The sequence below is a fragment of the Oratosquilla oratoria genome, chromosome 35 (assembly GCF_046742065.1).
Source record: "Oratosquilla oratoria isolate Oo_2021 chromosome 35, ASM4674206v1, whole genome shotgun sequence".
In the NCBI taxonomy this organism is placed as follows: domain Eukaryota; kingdom Metazoa; phylum Arthropoda; class Malacostraca; order Stomatopoda; family Squillidae; genus Oratosquilla; species Oratosquilla oratoria.
In genome coordinates, this window is record NC_134811.1 from 11127657 (window position 1) to 11149858 (window position 22202).

Below are 22202 nucleotides of genomic sequence, written 5' to 3' on the forward strand. Positions count from 1 at the left end.
ACATAAACGCATAGGCACAGTCTAACAACAAATAAACAGGTAAATAGTAAATAATAATAAATTGACATATAATTAATAATAAATGAGAATCAAACAGACAAATGATAACAAAACAAAAACAAATAATACAAAATAAATAATAATCATTACAGCATCTTGCTTAGGTGTTTATCTAAATGATTTTTAAAGCTTCAAACTGAACTACATTGCACTGCCTCTGCAGGAAGTTTATTCCATTCATTAACTACACGGTTGGCGAAGTTGTTTCTACCCACTTCCAAATTGAATCTATTTTGGGACAGTTTGAGACCATTGTTTCTTGTCTGATTCTCATTCAGTGTGAAAATTTTGTCACTTTTGATGTTGTCAATTCCCCTTAGAATTTTAATGACCTGTATCAAGTCACCTCTGAGTCTACGCTTTTTTAGGGAAAACAGATTCATATGTTTTAGTCGATTGTCATATGCATTTTGATATTTCCATAGTAGTAGCCTATACCATATTAGCCACCATAGAAGTAGCCTATACCACATTAGCCACCATAGTAGTAGCCTATACCATATTTGCCACCATAGTAGTAGCCTATACCATATTAGCCATCTTTGTTCAAATATTCATCAACAGCTTCAGTTCCTTTGAAGTTTGGGATGGAGATGAAACGAGTTTCGTCCTTTTCAGTGACCTAACTATATTATGGTTAATTTCTTTAGCTTTCCCTTTAATATGTAGATTAAGCCTCTGGGGTATTCAAGCTCTACGAAAGCCTTGGTGATATACAACAGTTCTTCTCTCAAATAATCTTCACTACAGATTTGATATGCTCTTAAAAAAAAAAAAAAAAAAAAAAAAAACTATTAGGACGATGATCTTGATTCGTTGACTATGTCCGGAGAAGGAGTGGACAAAGTCACTGTTCTTGGGTGTTCTGTGTACAGAAAAAATAACCCTTCCATCCTTTTCTACGTATCACTGTGTCGAGAAATGGGAATTTGCCATCTTTCTCTATCTGAACAGTGAATTTGATGTTTTGCAAATACTGTTCAGTCTTCTGATTGTACAGTTGACATCTGTATGCTCTGGCATACTATGAGAATATCATCTACATAGCTAAACCCATTGGTGCCTCTGCTCATTATTCAGAGCAAGTCTCCATGTAGAGATTATTTCAAACCGCCGACAAAAGGCTACCCATAGCGAGAGAATTGAGTTGGGAATATTGCCTAAAAGGATGAAAGAACCGAATCTGACACAAAGGACATGTGAGAAATAGTCTGTCTTTGGAACTGGCAGAACCTCAGTGAGAAGTTTGTCTACAGCTTTATTGGTGGCTTCTAATGGAACCTCTATAGAAACATATGTAAATAACTTGAACATCATAACTTGCCAGTTTCTTGCTATGAAAATCGAGATTCTAACCTGTGAATGAGGTCAGGATTCTTTTTCTTTTTTTAGGTGAGCATCACTGTTGATCAAAAAAGTGTGTAAAAGGGGTTCAGCCAAACATTTTGCCAGTGTGTATAGCGCTTCTTTGCTTTATTTAGGAACGTCCCCCTTTCGGGCTACAATGAGTAGGATGCCTAGTCCTATCCCGGTCCTGTGTTTTTCGCCTTTTATGACTCATGTAGGAAACTCGGTGGCAGGATTCTTCTCCCCTATCACAGGGGCATTGGGAAAGAGGGGAATGCCTGTTGAGGAAGGAAGGGAGATGACAGAAGATAGGGGTGAGTGGAGAATGGTAGTGTATGGATGATGCTGTAATGCATGGAAGGGAGTGGGTGGGGGAATATGTGTAAATGAGATTTTGATGCAGCCCGAAGTGATTTCTCCCCGTCTTTTCTTTTTCTGCATGAGAGGATGGAGATTGGGGATCGCCAATGAAATGAACGGCCTTGCTGCGGATGTGCTGTGTCTTGCTACATTGTTTCTGCCCCAGGGCAGTGGGTGAGATGTAGGGATGACCCGTCATCCAGAAGGAGCCAAGATAAGAGGGAGGGAAGGGGTGAATGGGAGTAGAGTATGTGGGGATGGAATGGGTGGGAGTGGATTTTATGACCCTTTTTTTTTTTTTTTTTTTTTTTTTTTTTTTTGGCTACCTCCCTTGTAAAGGGGAGAAAGCCGTTGGTATATGTACGTATGGCGCGTTCCCGATTTATGAGGCACCGAAAACACCCATGACGTATGGCACCCCTAAAATACATTAAGCATGGATTCTTATGAGACCCATCCCCTCGGGGATCGGGAGTTTCAATTATTTAATTTCGATTACCCCAACCTTTCCAGAGGAAAGATTAGATTTTTTTTCGACCAAGATTTATCCATATGCCCAGCATGTATCATTTATAAAATAGTCTAAATATCTATTTTTTTTTTAATAATTTTGCATATTTCTGGTGAATACATGGTATATAAAGGGTAATAAAAAAGTATCACGTGTACATGAAAACAGATATGTATCATGTATTTTTTATCATCACACGGTACATGCATTTTGTAATTACACATATTTGGTGAAAGTACTGCGTGTGGGTTCCCTCTACCTTCCACAATGAAATTGATATTCTTCGTTGAAGACTGACTTTCAGTAAAAGAAGACAGAGCGAGAATCAAAGAAATTCCTGATTGAGCTACAAAGGTGATTTGTGGGAAAATGTCAACGTACGTCTTATAGGGGAATGCGTACAGACTCATCCATAAGGAACCAAGTTACATAAGAACATAAGAACATAAGAACATAAGAAATAAAGGAGACTGCAAAAGACCATAAGGCCTACACTAGGCAGCTCCGTATCCATCACCACCTGTCATCCCCATCCATAAAGTTGTCTAATCGTTTTTTAAAACAACTGATAGTATCAGCGCTTACTACGTGGTTACTAAGTTTATTCCATTCATCGACCACCCTATTTGTAAACCAATTCTTGCCTATTTCCTTTTTAAATCTAAATTTGTCCAGTTTATATCCTGTCACCACTGTCAGCTGGGACCGAACAGAAGTTCGATGCTAGGCTCTAGCATACCAACAAAGGTTGCCACGATGACCAGCCACCAGTCTCTGTCGCTCTGCACGAAGGCGAGAACCACAGACCAAAGCATTATGGAGAAAAGGACCCCCGCAGCTACATGACAGTCATAAAGTTAGAAATGTGAAGCGACCCAGACCACAAAACCATGCCAAATTGGTGCACAGTATCCCTCTTCACTGAAGAGGGATACCACATAATCCAGAAGACCAAACCTGCTATTTTGTTGTTCCTAATAAGTCCGTCTTTACTCAGGCCTATGACTCTCAAGTATCATAAAAAGTGTGTAGAGGAAACAAACAATCCATGGAACAGCCGAGGTAATGAAAACGCCGGCAAAACCGAGGTATTGGTATATCCAGTACCCCAGCGACTTGCCTATGGGCGACCCCAGATGCCAAACGGCGTTTACAAATCCCATCCTCTTGGTTCGCGTTTCAGGAGTTGTGATGTCCGCCATGTAACTGTTTACAACCATGTTGAAGAACACCCTCGACCCAGTTATGTCTTCGACAAAGGAGGCAGCACATAGAACTTCGACAGGCCAGTGGGGATTGAGGGACATGAGGAGATAGAAAAGTGCCAGTCCAACGAATCCTCCCAAAACAAAGACCATTAGAAGCTTCCTACCCCGAGAGTCACGAAAACCATCGAAGAATAAATTCGCCCAATGAAGAAACAAAGGAAGCAAGTCACCTATCGGAGTCCGATAGTCGTTCAAGGTGTTCTGATACTGCTGCACGGCTGCCTGTTTGAAAGAAGTTATATTTCTTGAAGATAATTTATCACATAAATGCACATTCAGTATCCTAAACACTAGCTTGTGCAACAAAATTAAGATGATGTCATCTTTAACTACAGGTCTAATTTGTTGACACGAGATAAAACAAGGAACTTTGTGCATTAAGACAACATGATTGTGTATGATTTATGAACTCACTGGATGTGGCTGAATATTATATCATTAAGAAAAATCATAGTGTCACAAGGTATCCTAAAATATTTAATGTATTCAATAACAAACCATAAAGATAATATTAGTCATAAAAACAACAGTGTATGGTTAAGTTTCACGTTGAAAAAATTACGGCGTCGCAGCAACTTGTGGCATAGCAGCGCATTGCCACCGCTAAAAGGGTTTCTTTAGATGAAACATGTATCTCTTAATGTCTATTTAGTCATATTAGCAGTCTAAGTGTCACAGACATGAGGTGAAAATAGATTATTGTGGAATTGTGATTAAACCCAGAAAGAAACCAGCTTACTGACCTGTACATCTGAGTGGTTTGTATCCATGTGGTCACATTCGTCCTCAGAATAACCCAAGTTGACTCGACAGATACGCTGAGGCTCCAGAATATCTGCTCCCACATTAAGAATACCTCCAGCAACCGTATTGAGGAAATGCATGAGCCCAAGTATGATAATTGGCCTGACCTGTAAAGAGAATAGTGACACAAATGTGAATGATTTAAATACCACTTTACAAAGGATTACAAAGGCGGAGCATGCCGACAGAAGACCTTTTGGTCCATATCTAGGTCGGATGAGAAAAAATCATAATAATAATAAATTAATAGATAAAAACTATAATAATGTTATTAACAAATAAAATACATAAGTAAATGCATAGGTATAGTTAAATAATAAAGAAATAGGTAAATAGTAAAAAATTATAAATTGACATATAACTAATAATAAATGAAAATCAAACAGACAAATGATAACAAAACAAAAACAAATAATATAAGATAAATTATAATCATTACACCATCTTGCTTAGGTGTTTATCTAGATGATTTTTAAAGCTTCGAACGGAACTACATTGCATGCACTACCTGTGCAGGAAGTTTATTCCATTCATTAACTACACGGTTGGCGAAGTTGTTTCTACCCACTTCCAAATTGAATCTATTTCCGGACAGTTTGTGATCATTGTTTCTTGTCTGATTCTCATTCAATGTGAACATTTTGTCACTTTTGATGTCAATTCCCTTTAAAATTTTAAAGACCTGTATCAAATCACCTCTGAGTCTACGCTTTTTTAGGGAAAACTGATTCATATGTTTTAGTCGATTTTCGTATGATTTATTTTTGATATTTGAAATCAGTTTTGTGGCTCGCCGTTGTACTTTTTCTAGTCTGTCAATGTCTTTAATGAGATTCGGTGACCATACGGAAAGAGCATATTCCAAATGTGGACGAACTAACGATTTATATAGCTTGTTAATGAGTGATGGACTTTTGAAATCAAAAGATCGCGCAATCAGTCCTAGAATATTATTTGCTTTCTCAGAGGCTGAAATACACTGCTTGGATGATTTGAGATCGTTACTGATAATTAATTACCCCGAGATCTTTTTCACTATCCACTTTTGTTAACGAATTTCCAAATAACTTGTAATCGTACATACTGTTATTTTTACCTATGTGCATTATCTTGCATTTACTTGTGTTCGATTTCATGGGCCACTTTTCAGACCATTGCTGTAATTTATCTAAATCTTCTTGAATATCTAATTGGTTTAATTGATCATTTGCCATTCCGCACAGTTTTGTATCATCAGCAAATTTGGAAACAGTAGATTTTAGTTCATGGTCTATATCATTTATATATACTATGAATAGAAGTGGCCTAACAACGGAACCCTGAGGAACTCCACTTGTAACACTTTTCCATCTAGAAGTTTTTCCATTTAAAACAACCCTCTGTTTTCGACCATTCAAACAATTACTAGTCCAACTTAATAGGCTACCACTTATTCCGTGCGAAGCTAATCTAGTAAGTAGTCTTTCGTGTAGGGCGGTATCAAAAGCTTTAGCAAAGTCTATATATGTTAAATCTATATTGTTCCTTTTGTCATAATTCGAGATAACTGTATTGTAGAATTCGAGTAAGTTAGTCACGCAAGAACGTTTCCATCTGAAACCATGCTGGCTATCATTTATCAAACGGTTACTTTCTAAATGATGTTCGATAGCATCTCTGATGATAGTTTCCATTATTTTTCCTACGATTGAAGTCAAACTTACACAATCTTCCTTTAATTCACATGCAGAACATGGCCTCTGACCAAGATGTTCATAAATAGACATATGTGAGTGCATCACGCCACTGCTTCAACTACTTGAAATATGTATGTGCACTTTGCTTAGGCCCCACATAGTTTATGTCATGTTCAAACGCAGTGAAATATAAAAATTGCAACCAAATCACCCTGTGTCATCCTTAAACTGCACAGCATACCAGTTTGCAAAAGAAATTCTCTGTCAGATTCGGAACACACCAGCTTCAGAAAACTCCGAATTCAGATATGATCCTGGATGATCAGCCCAGGATTCATACACGTAAGCACTATGATCCGTCAGATGAACCCTTCCTAATATTTTCACCCAAACGCCCACACCAAGAGAGACCATTTCCTATACAAATTCCTAAACCTCCTTTACATGTGGCACTAGAACAGACAAATTAACCCTTCACCCACTCTCCTTATGAAAAAAACAAACAAAAAAACAAGAGCCTTCTATACAACACCTGTCCTGGAGAGTCCACCACCCACAAACTCATCCACCCCGGCACCTACAACCCTATCAACCCAAGGGAAAAAAACCAGCTCTCCAAGATAAACGATAAAAAATGTAATGGAGTAATCAAGTACACCTCACCCATACTCCCCACCCTAAAAGCGCCATCCACAATACCTATCACAACACACGGAGCCTCAAAACGAGAGGTAGGACCAGAAATACATTCTACCCAAATAACAACCGCACCTGAAATCACAAAACCCCATAAAGCCCTCTTAGGCCTCTTAATGGCTCTACCAGACTAAAATGAATAAATATTAGCCAAGTTCATACTCACCCCCATCTACCCAAACAACACTCAAGTACATGATGAACACCCGACCTCAACAACCAATAAAACCTACACCAGCCCCTATTGATACACAACCCAAATTGACCACCATATCACACCAATCCAAATAACAAAGAACTCCATCATTCCATAGAATTACCAAGGGCTCATCCCGAATTTGGAAAATATGCGTATCCTTTTCCAACAATACATACCTTTCAACATATATTCGTGAGGAACACAGCTAGTAACATGGACACACTGACACATTAACACATAAAATGTTGCACCATATAATCATACGCCCCTCTGTCTACCCATGCCAGATGAAGAAGTACAACAGTCTTCGTCTATCCAGGCATCTCATCACTACCTGTAAGAGGTAGATAAAGGTAGACAAGTAAGGTAGATGGAGGGGTCGGTGGCGAGAATTTTATTCAATGATTTGGATGTCTATTAAACAATAGCCGCGAAGGAGTTGCATAATCTCGCTCCTCGTCTAATGTTTATGAACAACCGCTAGGGATCAGATTTTATTGCTGTATTATGCTGATGTAACAATATGTAAACTAAGTCAGTCATGCATCGATATAGTGATTGCTTGAGTAAGCAATATTGCTTAAGACGTTTGTAACAGTCTTTCTGATTGGAGAAAAGGAGATGGAGAAAATTTGATTGGTTCACGGAAGTAAAGTCACGCCCTTAGGGGAGGCACTTAGATGTAACAATAAAGATCATTGTACTGGGAAAGTCGTGACGTCGGTGCGAGGTGGCTTAGTGAGTAAATTGAGGATCCCAGTTGGGAGTCCCTTGGTGTAAATTGACCAGCCAAGTGTAATATTATTCGGGAAGAAAAGAAGAAGAAAAAAAGCTACCTCCGTTTAATTCACCTTCGTAAGAAACATTACCTACTTCCTACAGATAGATATGGTGAATGACATTTTACGTAAGACAGTGATGAAAAGAAAGTTGAAAGTGAAAGAAGAAATAAAAAACCAAAAAGGGAACGGTAAATTGTAGTTACTACTGTGGTAACGGGGGTGACAGTGGAGAAATAGTGGCTCACATTGGTTAGCAGCCAGAGAAGGAACGAGTGAAAAAAAAAAAACACGCTTCCGAAAAGAGAGGACTGGTGCATGAAACTACAGGACATAGTTCAAGATACGGCTACGAGTGTACGGGTACACCAATCTACAGCACACGCACCACAACTACAACCACAACCACAACCACAACCACAACCACAACCACAACTACAACTACAACCACAACCACACCCACAACCACGCATATGCTGACTCCAAGGGACAGCGAGCCAATACTACAAATGAACGTAGGACTACGAGAGGGGCTAGTAAGACGAGGTTAATGTACGTGTGAAGGACGAGCAGTACGTGGAGGAAGATTACGAGGAGGCAGTCATTCAAATTGACCTTGAAAACACTGAAAGTATGACTATAGGCATTTTACGTCACGAGGTTCACCCCTCGAATATCAACATTCTTAAATTTTCAGGTGATGAAAACACCCTGGGAGCTAATAGGTTTCTTAGTTTGATCAATCCTTTAGTTGTCACGAAAAATACAGGAGATGAAAAAAGGAAAATAGAAATTTTAAAAGAAAATGTAGATCCTAGGAGGGTAGGGCTAGGCTTATAATAAATTTCCAGCAGATGGAATATATGAACCAATATGAAACTTACAAAAAGGCATTCATTAAACATTTTAAGTCAAAGTGTGATCAGGATCCTATCAGGTCTTTGGTTAGAATGATAAAGAAAGTAAAAACAAGTGAATCAGGCACAGAATATTCATCAAAATCAGACAGATGGTCTATAGACAAGAATTCGATGTTGAAGGATTAAGAATGGATAGAAATATCTAGTAACAAAATTAAAGTTTCTTAGGTAACAAAATTAATGGCCTATGCATTGTTAATAAAAAGCTTTGACAAAATAACGGCAGAAAAGCTGTATAAAGATCTTAAGGTTATAATGTATTTAGGGGAGGTAGATTATCTTCTTCAAGGTTATAGTGAATCTAAAGCGATTAGTCCATATGTGATGACAGTGGAAATGCAACAACAGAAAGAAACTAGAAACTCAAAAAGTGATTATAGCAATAGAGGATCTGAACATAGAGTTAGAAGCACATCAAGGAATGCTAGAATTGAATGTTATAATTGTAATACCTGGGGACATAAAGCACAAGAGTGTTATTATGAAACTATTTGTAGAAATTGCAAATATGAGGGTCATGATGAATATCATTGTAGAAACCCACCTTTCTGTTTGTATCATCAGAGGATTGGACATAGAACACAGGAGTGTAGAAAACCAAATTTTCGTATGCACCTAAAAACAAGTAAAAACCCCAGAGAAAAAAATACTACAGAGCTACCCATAGAAATATACATAGACAGTATTGTGCCAGGGATAAGAGTGATAGAAGAGTGAAAGAAAACCCCAACATCAAAGATAGTTGTAAACTGACTATAACAATTGGAAGGACGTCTGTAGGACCTCTCATTGCAGGCAATGTTCAATAAACCTATTCAAATATTCATTGATACAGGATCTGTAGTTAATGTTATAACTAGTAGAGTTTTAAACCAATTGAAACCAGGGGTGAAAATCTTGAAATCAATCCATTGCTCATTGCAAAGGGGTAACTAGTAATCAGTTAAAAACATTAGGTAAGGTTGAATTAGAGATAATCTTATATAAAGATCAGCATTTTCACATTCCAGTGATAGTTGTAGAAGAATCTGTTTTCTCCAGGAGATTTACTGATAAGATTTGCAACTATGAGAAAAGAGAGCATGGTCATATGTCCTGCTGAGTTAGGGATCTTAGTGAAATCACAGTTAATCCCATTTTTAAATCAACCAGACTTAGAGCCAGTAACAGTAATCAAAGAATCTCTAGAAATAAATAGGAAAGATAATTATATTTTAGTTAGCGGGGCAGAGCGGTCCAGACCAACAGAATATAAATTCTCATATAGTGAATCCAACTTGGGTGTTCAAGAAATCCTAGAAATTAATAATTCATCAACTTCAAATGAAGCTTTGCTAATTGCGGAAGGTAGTGTAATAAAGTCAACATTATTACACTCTAGAGAAATAACAGGGTAGGGGTGCAGTTGAAAGGAGTCACTGTAGACTCTGAAAATTTAACCATCCCAGAATCAATGCGATTAAAAGGTTTGAAATTGTACTCCGGTATCTATGAGTCAAATAAGAATGTGGTAGAAATATTAGATGATTAGTAGTCTGAATAAAGAAATAGTCTTAAGAAAAGGTACACAAATAGGATGTTTTCAAGTTTGTACAAAACCCATTAAGATTTTGGATGCGAATACTGAGGAGGCGGAATCACCAATTTCATCAATCTCTTTAGTTCGAGAAGAAACAGTTTTGAGAGGGAAAAACAAGAGTCAACTAAAAACTACTAGTTGTCCTGAGTTAGATGAAAGCTTAGTTGCTTTACTCTTGAAGCACAATAAAGATATTGCAGTGATGTATTCATTAGAAAGTTTTAGAGATATGATACTGGGATATCCAATCAGAGTGTGGACTGATCATACAGCTATTCAGAACTTATTTAAGCATAAGAACCTTAGGGGCAGACTAGCCAGGTGGTTTGCTATACTTCAATGTTATGAGGTTAGGTTTGAATATATTCCGGGTAGAAAGAATGTTGCAGCAGATGCACTATCTAGAAATATTAGCCAACCAACGACAGGGTTGATCAATTTTGTCTGTAGTATAGATGAGCTAGTAACCTTAGATGAGGAAATGATAATAATGGAACAGAGAAATGATAAGACTTGGGAATCAATAGCCCAGTATTTGATAAACCCAAGAGGAAATCCTCCAAAACTACCAAAAGGGTATAAGATAGAGGAATTTCATTTGACTAATGGACTTTTGTATAGAAAAACAGTTGTAAGTGGGAAAGATATTTCTAGGGGCCCAGTGAATCAGTTGGTAATACCACAAACTCTTGTACAAGAGGTATTGAAGTTACTGCAAGATAGTGATTGTAGTTCACATCCAGGAAAAGATAAAACTTATAGATAAGAACAGCTTAAATAATTTTGCCCAGGTATGAAGAAAGATATATATGATTATATAGAAAATTGTTTGAAATGTGCTAAGGTGAAAGGAAATGCACCAAAACCTGCTCCAATGTTATCAAATCCCATTCCGCAGAAACCTTGGAAAGAATTCACATAGATACATTGGAGTTACCTATGTCTGAAAAGGATATAAATATGTATTTGTTGCTATTGATTATCTTTCAAGATTTTGTATTTTACAACCCATTCCAGTAATCTATGATCAAATAATCTGTAGTTACACTACACCTATGATCTTAGCTTCAGATAATGGAACTGAATTTAATAACATAATATTGGAAGAAATATATAGATTATTTAAGATTAAAAAAGTCAACATTTTAGTGAATCATTCTCAGAGTAATGGAGTTGTAGAGAGGTAAAATAAGAAAGTTATTACATGTCTTAGAGGCAGTGGCGTAGCTAAGGGGGGGGGGCGGTAGGGGCGGTCCGCCCCGGGCGGCACTTTTTGAGGGGCGGCATTTTTGGTCCTTGTATGATTGATATAAAATTACGTTAATCAGTCTCTCATAGATGTCAGTTTTTTCTACGTTATTAAGCATAATAAAGCGTGACAGTTTGCAAGCGTGTTAACATCGATCCGATTGGACGGGTATACATGGGTGAAAATGAACATGCTCTGCACAGAAATTGGACTAGGCTACTGTTACGAGTTAATATGTATAGGCTACTGAATTTTTTTTCGGCTAAACTACGTTTAGTATCAATCGAATATTATAATGTAGACAGTAGAAGCTGTTTCCCACACAGAACAATAGACGTCTGGAACAATTTGAAAGAAATAGTGTGTGCAAAGACGATACACGAATTTTGCCGCCCCGGGCGGCAAAAGCACTAGCTACGCCACTGCTTAGAGGTATGATAAGTCCTTATAGTATAACTTGGGATACTTGGATTCCTTGTGTTAAATGTACCCTAAACAACCAAATTAACACAGCTACAGGAGAAACACCTCATTTTATTATTTTTGGAGAGGACAAAATTCTTCCATATGAAATCTTGATTGCAGAGCAGAAACCTGTGTATAATATAGATGATTATATCTCAAATAGGATACATACATTTCAAGCTATACATCAAAGAGTTAGGAATCACATGCAAGAGCATACATAAGAGATGAAAAAGCAACAACATAACATAGCACATCAAATAGAGTTAAAAATGGGAGATTTAGTCATGGTCAAAATACATACATCTCATAATAAACTTTCACCGAGGTACTCAGGTCCATATAGGATGATTGACTTTGCAGGTGGAGATAAATACAAGATCTTATACTTAGAAACTAGAGAAGTATTAATTAATCACTTAGATGATATAAAGGTTAGGATACAATTTGATGATAAGGATACATGTGACACTGAGATTAAAGATACACAATGTATTAGTTTTAAAGAAACACTAAGTCCAGAAGAGTATAGGGAATGTGTTGATAAAATCACACATGAGTTGAATATCAATCTTGATAATTTTTACAGATAATATTCATATTGTGAGATGTATGGTGTATATTGAGATGGGAGACCTGAACTACTGGAACCTTGGTGTGTTAGACAGATATGCTACCTGAAGCCTTGGTCAGTCATGAAGATTGGGAACCTTGCCAATATAAAGACAGTGTCAATAAGTATTGAACTATGAATTTGTGAAGCATTGAAAATTATTATGCTAGTATGTGTCCTAGAAAAACGTGAATAAGTGTGTGTGTAAAAAATGTGAAATTATGCAGTGACAGTCTATCATTACCAACATCTTTAATGTTGTATCAATGTTGTGACATATCTCATTGATACACAACTCACCATCTTTGAAAAGTTGAAGTGATTCTCTATTGAGATCTAATTTTATTTGTTGTTGTTTTAATCAATTTTCACATTCAGAAGGAAAGACATTGAATACTATTTTACAGTTTTTCTGGTTTTGTTATTGTAGTAGTTTTCCAAATCTATTTTTGACATCATATCTATATCTGTGTTACAATTATTTTGTTTTATAGCTTTTTGAGCTACAGACATTTATGCATTTTGGAAAGGTTACTTATTTCTTTGTTATGTGTGACACATGTTTTGATGACAACATCCATTGAAGGACAATTCTTTTAATATATTTAGTCAGTTTATGCGAAAATTGTTTTAATAATTTTTTGCATATGATATTTTCCAAGTATATATTTCAGGGAGCCCTGTAAGGGGGCAATAAAGAACGGTTGGTCGGGATAACTAAGGGTAGCTGCCAAGCTCTGTAAGAGGCTGGAAGATGAAGGTAGACAAGGTAGATAGAAGGGTAGGTAGCGAGAATTCAATTTCATTATAAAGGATTACAAAGGCGGAGCATGCTGACAGGAGACCTTTTGGTCCATAACTAGGTCGGGTGCGAAAAATAATGATAAATAGATAAATGAAAAATAAAAATATAATAATATAAATATATCTGGTAAACAACAGCCGCGAAGGAGGTGCATAATCTCACTCCTCGTCTAAAGTTTATAAACAACCGCTAGGGACCGGATTTTATTGCTGTATTATGCTGATGTAACAATATGTAAACTAAGTCAGTCATGCATCAATATAGTGATTGCTTGAGTAAGCAATATTACTTAAGATGTTTGTAATAGTCTTTCTGATTGGAGAGAGGGTGGAGGAGGAGAAAATTTCACTGGTTCACGGGAGTAAATTCACGCCATTAGGTGAAGCACTCAGATGTAACAGTAAAGATCATTGGACTGGGAAAGTCGTGACATCGGTGCGAGGTGGCTTAGTGAGTAAATTGAGAATCCCAGTTGGGAGTCCTTTGGTGTAAATTGGCCAGCCAAGTATAATATTATTCGGGAAGAAAAGAGGAAGAAGAAAGAAAGCTACCTCCATTTGATTCACCTTCGTAAGAAACAATACTTGCTTCCTACAGATAGATATGGTGAATGGCATTTTACGTAAGACAGTGATGAAAAGAAAGTTGAAAATAAAAGAACCATAGGAGGGAACAGTAAACTGTCACCCCCGTTACTGTGGTAACGGGGGTGACAGAGGATAAACAATGGCTCATACTACCACATGCATTTCACATCCTTCTTCAAGCAACCACACATAACTTTACCTGTATTACCCAATAACCATCTGCTCTCTGTATATACCTGCAAAAGAAATCTATTTTATAAACTACTTTAGAACCAATGTGAATCTTTCTTCTTTAAGTACCCAAACCTACAACATCTAATAGGACACTTCAATGCAAAACATACTCTGGGGATACACCGTCACGGCCTCACGAGGTAAACTGACATCCTTTCTATTAACAAGCCACTTCCTCTCACAGCTCAAACCAAACAGTGTGGTATACAACTATTGACTTGTTTTTATATCTCTATATCCACCAGATCTCTTTGATTACACTGGTCAACGCCAAATTTATTGTTTAATTTTTTTTTAGCTGATTTAGGATAATTTTGATGTGCTGAATCCAAAAATCACATTGATTTTGCTCAATCAGGTCAACTTTCTGATCTAAGCTACATGTTTTTTTATGTTTTTGTTTACATGTATGGGTATTTTCACGTGATATGATGCAATTTTCTTTATATGTCTTGCAATAAACGAATTCTGAAGATTATGCATGTGTCAACTTATGACTAATTATTTTTTTATAATACAAGTGAATGAAATGGCTTCGACTAGAAGATCTTGCAAAAATAAGCCTGACGTATTCCACCACATCTGCGGTGAATACACCATTATACCTAACAGGAATCAAGTCGTAAATATCATAAAGCGTACTTACCATTCTTATTTTGGAATTAAATTTGGTGAGTAGGATAAAGCTTGGGCGCCACACGTCATATGCAAGTCATGCACCGAGTATCTGCGTCAGTGGACTAAAGGCAAGAAGAGTTTTCTGAAGTTTGGATTTCCCATGGCTTGGAGGGAGCCGACAAACCATGTCACTGACTGATACTTCTGCGCTATTGATGTGACTGGGATGAATAGGACCGAAACAGCCTCAAGTATCCTGATCTTGAATCAGCACGTCGTCCTGTAGCTCACTGTCTTTAGAGAACTTCCTGACATCAATGACGAAGATTCCTCCAGTGTTCCAGAAGATGATGATGAAGAAGAAGTGGTTATTAACGATGATGCTCCACATCCTTTTTCCAAAAAGGAACTAAATGATCTAGTTCGCGATCTCAGCATGTCAAAGTCCTCTGCCGAGCTATTGGCAACCAGATTGAAGGAAAAGAACCTCCTCTCTGATAGTGCTCGCATGACCTTTTACCGCAACAGGCATCAATAGTTTTTCCGTTTTTTCATTGAAGAGATGGACTTGGTGTACTGTACAGATATTGCTCAGCTTTTGCACAAGCTTGGAGTGCCACAGTATGAACTCAAAGATTGGAGACTGTTCATTGACAGCAGCAAGCGATCGCTGCATTGTGCTCTGCTTCACAACGGTGACCAATTTGCCTCTATACCCCTTGGGATAATAGGGACACTGCTCAGTATTACACAAAGAAGGACTGGCCTATATGGGAGGACGTTCTTGCAGATCAAGGAATGTCATCAATAATCCTCTGGTAAACAGAGACAAGATACTCTTCCCACCGCTGCACATCAAGCTCGGCTTGATTAAATAGTTCACCAAAGCTCCAGACAAGGATGGTGGCTGCTTCACTTACTTGTGCCATACTTTTCCAGCATTAACTATAGAGAAGTTAAAATCTGGTATCTTTGATGGTCATCAAATCCGTCAGCTCATCAGAAATCCTGAGCTTGAAAACTCAATTAACGAAGTAGAACTGGAAGCATGGAAGGCTTTTGTTCCGGATGGTCGTGAAGAACTTTCTTGGCAATAACAAGGCCAGGAACTATGCAAAACTTGTCACCAATATACTGACTGATTTTAGGAAACCTTGGATGCAACATGAGTATCAAAATGCATTACTTATTCTCACATATGGATCGGTTTCCTGAGAATCTGGGATCAAAGAGTGATGAGCATGGGGAGAGATTCCATCAGAACATAAAAGAGATGGAGACCAGGTATCAAGGACGCTGGGATGCAGTCGTGATGGCTAATTACTGTTGGACTCTGAAGAGAGAAATCCCTGCTGCTGAACATTCGAGGGTTTCGAAGAAACGGAAGTTTATGCCCTGAATTTTGCACAATGACGACGTAACGTTCAACTTACATGTACTTACCTTTATCAATGTCTATTATTCAATTTACAGAAATTGAAGTTTATAGCAATTAGAAATACATTCTATTAGATTTTTTCCTCCTAAAACCTTTTTTGGATGAGAAATATTAACGAAAATCAACTGAATGTCACAAAAATGTAATAAATTCAGTCAGAAGATCGGCTTTTTCAAAATCAAATTACCATAAAAATATGTCCCGATTGAAAAAAATGAATGTAATTTTTTGTTTTAGCGGTGCAAAATGGTCCTACTTCAGTTGAAAAAACATAGACAACTTACATGTTTTGTAACCCAGTGCTATGAATGATCAGTACCACAGTGACCACTTCACATTTTTTACACCCCTTACAAGCTCCTCCTCATTACCTCTACAATATTTTAGATCCATTTTCCCGAGCAAACTGGAAAGATTTAACAGAAAAATATACAGCCAGAGTAGTACAAGAATCCTCAATAACCAACAGAACTCTGAGTTATCTTACAATCCACATAACATCTGCAGAATACCTATGAGCTCTAGAATCGTCACCATCTACATCACAACACACAGTCCTCTGGTGAAATTAATTTTTCCCCAGCCCACACAGCAAAGAAGATGGCCTTCCGCCAGTTTCAATAAGACCCACCCAACCATCGAAAAATTCAAACATTGAAAAAAAAAAAAAAAATACACACACAAGCCCAATAAATAAAGATACCAAACAAGTCGACACTCATCACAGACCTATATTTCCATAATCCTCTTCCAAAACCCTGCCTCATAAAAATGTAGGGTGTGTGTGTGTGTGGGGGGGGGTGTCTCCAATAAATAGCAAAAACACTTTCCATAATATTTATATCAAAATTCATATCCCTTGGATCACAACCACCACCAGGGTCTACAACATATGCCCATCAAGACTAAAACCGTCTATTAACAGAAGTGAAATAGCACATCTTCCTCTCCAACTCCAATACAACTAGCCCAGGTCCAGGTCATATATACTAGTACATGGTACGTCACTTGCAACTGATCTATCATTTACATTAAACATTTTCAAATAATTATGGGTGGAACACATCCTCTCAAACCCTTAGAGAGAAACCATCATCACTCCCTTACCCCCCCCCCCCAAAAAAAAAATAGATAGAATGAAAAATAAATAAATGAATAATTAGAATAAAATAAAAATACAAAGCCTCTCCAAAACAAATTTATTCCCCTCATGTCAATACGGAAGAATAGTAATACTCCCAAGTGGATGACGGACAGGCTGTAACATGATATTAGAATGAAAAGAGGATTTTACGTAAGAATAAAAAGCGGGGAAACACACCTTAGATCCAAATATAACGATATGGCAAATTAGTTAAACAGAATATGCGCACAGCGAAACGCAACTATAAAATTAAGGTTGCCAGACAAGCTAGATCCAAATCAAGGGGCTTCTTTCATCTCTACAGAACAAAAAATAAGGGAAGGATAGGCCCAATTAAAAATGACGAAAATTTCATAGAATCGGAGAAAAAATAAGTGAGGCGTTTAACAAATATTTGTTTCGGTGTTTACTAAGGAGAGGTTAGATAAGGTACCTGACTGCGATCCGATTTCCAGTGGGGATGAAGGAAGTAGACTATCTGATATCAGCATTAGTAAGGTAGAAGTAGTCAAGCAGATTAAAAGACTTAAAGCTACAAAATCTCCGAGTTCAGACAATTTTTTCCGAGTGTTTAAAAAATGTGAATTTCAAATCTGCGATCAGTTAACAGAAATATTTAATAACTTGGTAGACATTAGTTTCGTGCCTATTGTTTGGGGGCAGGCAAACGTTGTTCCTGTTTTCAAAAAGAGAGATAAATCGTCTATATGCAACTACAGACCAATCAGTTTGACATCAGTTATAGGTAAAATGCTTGAATAAATAATAATTGATACACTCAGAGAACACATCGAGGGACATACTGTAATTTGATTCGTGACACAAAGCATGGTTTCTCCAAGGGAAAGTCTTGTGCGACTAATCTTCTATCCTTTTATATTAAAGTATATAAAGCGTCAGATAATAATGATAGTTACGATATTATTTACCTTGGGTTTAGCAAAGCGTCCGACAAGGTGTCCCACCAGAGACTACTAAAAGTGTTAGAATGGATTAGAACTTGGATTAGTGACAGAAAACAGCGGGTCACCACATATGGTGTAAAATCCAGGTGTGGGGAGTGTTTCTAGTAGGGTCTCCCAGGACTCGGTTTTGGGACCCTTATTGTTCATTATGTACATAAACGACATGGACAATGGGATTAACAGTGATGTTAGTAAGTTTGCGGACGACACTAAAATAGGACGCCAAATTTGGTCAGGAGACGAAGCTAAGATTCTGCAGGACGATCTTAACAAATTATTCACATGGTCGGTGAAATGGCAAATGGACCTCAATATCTCTAAGTGCAGCGTGTTAAACGTAGGGCCACACAACCCCGAAAATAGATATAGCTTAGAAAACTGCGTGCGAGAGAGACTTTGGGAATAGTGCATTAGCACCAGGAATAAACCAAACAGAGAATTAGGTTTCATTGCCAGGACGGTTACAAATAGAAGTGCAGATGTAATTATCAAACTCCATCTAGCGTTAGTTATACCCATCCTTGACTATGTGGCACAGTTTTGGTCTTCGTCCTACAGAATGGACATCAATCCAATGGAATTAATGCAGAGGAGAATGACCAAAATGATACATGGGCTCAGAAATTTACCTTATGAAGAGAGGCTTAGGCACCTTAACTTACACTCTCTGGAAAGACGCAGAGTGCGGGGTGATCTAATAGTGGTGTTTAAGTGGATCAAAGGCTTTAAAAAGGGTGACGCAAACAAGGTCATTATATTAAGACAACAGGGCAGGACTCGCGGTAATGAATTTAAACTGGACAAATTTAAATTAAGAAGGAAATAGGCAATAATTGGTTTACTAATAGGGTGGTTAACGAACGGAACAGACTTAGTAACCATGTAGTAAGCGCTGAAACTATCAGTTGTTTTAAGAAACGGTTAGATAACTTTATGAATGGGGATGACTGGTGGTAATGGACATGGAACTGCCTACTGTAGGACTCATGGTCTCTTCCAGTTTCCTTTATTTTCATGTTCTTATGTTCTCCAAACAATTACCACCCAATCGCCCTTACATAAGAATAAATGAGACTGCAAGAGACCATGAGGCCTACACTAGGCAGCTCCGTTTTCATCATCACCTGTCATCCCCATCCATAAAGTTGTCTAATCGTTTTTTAAAACAACTGATAGTTTCAGCGCTTACTACATGGTTACTAAGTTTATTCCATTCATCGACCACCCTATTAGTAAACCAATTCTTGCCTATTTCCTTCTTAAATCTAAATTTGTCCAGTTTATACCCATTACTGCGAGTCCTGCCCTGTTGTTTTACTATGATGACCTTGTTTCCATCACCCTTGTTATAACCTTTGATCCACTTGAACACTTCTATTAGATCATCCCGCACTCTGCGTCTTTCCAGAGAGTGTAAGATAAGGAGTCCATGTATCATTTTGCTCATTCTTCTCTGTACTGATTCTAGTGAATTGATGTTCATTCTGTAGGACGGAGACCAAAACTGTACCACAGTCAAGGATGGATCTAACCATCGCTAGATAGAGTTTGATAATTGCCTCTGCACTTCTATTCGTTACCGTCCTAGCAATGAAACCTAATAACCTGTTAGCTTTATTTCTGGCGCTAATGCACTACTTCCTGATTTTAAGGTCCGGACTGACCAGAACTCCCAAGTCTCTCTCGCACTTAGATTATTCTAAAAACGTGTTATCTATGTTGTATCTATTTTCGGGGTTGTGTAGCCCTACGTTTATCACGCTACACTTAGAGATATTGAAGTTCATCTGCCATTTCACAGACCATGTTAACAATTTACTAAGATCATCCTGCAGAATCTCTGCGTCGTCTCCTGACCTAATTAGGCGTCCTATTTTAGTGTCGTCCGCAAACTTACTAACATCACTATTTATCGCATCGTCTAAGTCGTTTATGTACATAATGAACAATAAGGGACCCAAAACCGACCCCTCACCTAGATTTTATGCCATTTATGGTGATCCGCTGTTTTCTGTTACTAATCCAAGCTCTAATCCAGTCTAACACTTTTCCTCCTATGCCATGGGCTTTGATTTTATTTAGTAGGCTCTGGTGTGGCACCTTGTCGAACGCTTTGCTAAAGTCAAGGTAAATAACATCGTAATTATCATTGTTATCTGACGCCTTATATACTTCAGTGTAAAAGGAGAGAAGATTAGTCACACATGACTACCCTTGGAGAAACCATGCTGTGAATCACGAATTGAATTATGCCCTTCAATGTATTCTCAGAGTCTATTTACTATTATTGATTCAAGCATTTTTCCTATAACTGATGTCAAACTGATTGGTCTGTAGTTGCATATAGACGATCTATCTCCCTTCTTAAAAACAGGAACAACGGTTGCCTGCCTCCAAGCGGTTGGCACAAAACCAGTGTCTAGCGATTTATTGAATATTTCAGTTAGCTGGTCACAGATTTCAAATTTACACTTTTTGAGCATTCTTGGTAAAATTTCGTCTGAACCCGGAGATTTTGTAGCTTTCAGTCTTTCAATCTGCTTGACTACTTCTTCTTTACTAATGCTGATATTAGATAGACTACTTTCTTCACCCCCTCTGAAAATCGGATCGCAGTCAGATACTTTATATAACCTCTCATTACTAAACACCGATAGAAAATAATTGTTTAACTCCTCACTCATTTTTCCTCCGATTCTCTCATGACATTTTCATCGTTTTAATTGGTCCTATTCTTTCTTTATTTTTTGTTCTATAGAAGTGAAAGAAACACTTTGGGTTGGATTTTGCTTGACTGGCAACCTTAATTTCATAATTACGTTTCGCTGTACGTGTATTCCTTTTAACCAGCTTTGCCATTTCGTTATATCATGATCTAAGGTGTGATTCCCCGTTTTTTATTTTTGCGTTAGGTCCTCTTTTCATTCCGATCTCATGTTTCAATCTGTCCGTCATCCATCTGGGAGTATTACTATTTTTCCGTATTGACTTTAGGGGGATAAATGTGTTTTGTGCATTAATAATTAGATCAGTTAGATTGCTATACATTTCATTCAAATCGCTGACCTGACTATTGAGCCCTCGCCCCCAAATGACCTGACCCTATTTACCTCTGCATAGTCCGTGACCCGACCCCTAGTCATAACCTGACCCCCAGTCGCGCACCGAGACCCGACAATGTTAGAAACGTCCGCATGACATTTCGTATTCAATTTCAAATAGGTTTTTATATTGTCAAAGTTTGCTTTCCTGAAGTCTGGTACTTGGACGTTATTTGTACTTTTTAATTCTTCCCAAATAACACTAAATCTTATTTCTTGATGATCGCTAGAGCCTAGACTATTTCCCACTATTACGCTGCTAATTTGGTGCTCATTCTTACTTCTTACTTCTTACTTCAGCTCCCAGTAGTAGGCGTTATGCCTGTCAGTGGTCCCAGCATGTTCCTCCATCTGGCTCTATCATGGAAGGCCCCTTCCTCCCTCAGAGTTTCGATGTTGGGCAAGTCATGTCTCCTGAGGGCTTCTTCAACATTTTCTTTCCATCTCTTTCTTGGTCTTCCTCTTGGCCTTCTTTCATCCGGCTTCCACTCCCAGCATCCCCTTGCAATTCTTTCTTCATCCATTCTTTCTAAATGTCCTAATCATCTTAACTGGGCAGCATCTATTTTGCTTAGCATGGAACAGACGCCAATGCTTTTCCTTATGTCTTCATTTTTTAATTTATATCTCCTCGTCTTTCCAACTATGGCTCTTAATGGTCTCATTTCCGCTGCCTGAATCCTGCTTATGTCTACTTTTGTCATTACCCAACTTTCTGAGCCGTATGTTAGGGTAGGAGACAAGACAGTATTGAAAATAATTCTTTTCACTTCTAAAGGTACAT

General features: G+C 37.8%; 1 protein-coding gene across 1 annotated transcript in view; it reads right to left on the reverse strand.

Annotated features, from left to right (window-relative positions):
• Nucleotides 1-2513: 2513 nt before the first annotated feature.
• The window catches only part of LOC143018529 (uncharacterized), a 60745-nt gene continuing 41056 nt past the window's right edge, over nt 2514-22202 (reverse strand). The window contains exons 4-5 of the mRNA XM_076173964.1: nt 4290-4457; nt 2514-3768 (exon numbers count right to left, since the gene is read on the reverse strand). Of these exons, the coding sequence (XP_076030079.1) occupies nt 3268-3768; nt 4290-4457 (669 nt within the window). The 3' untranslated portion in view covers nt 2514-3267. The remainder of the gene's footprint in view (nt 3769-4289; nt 4458-22202) is intronic.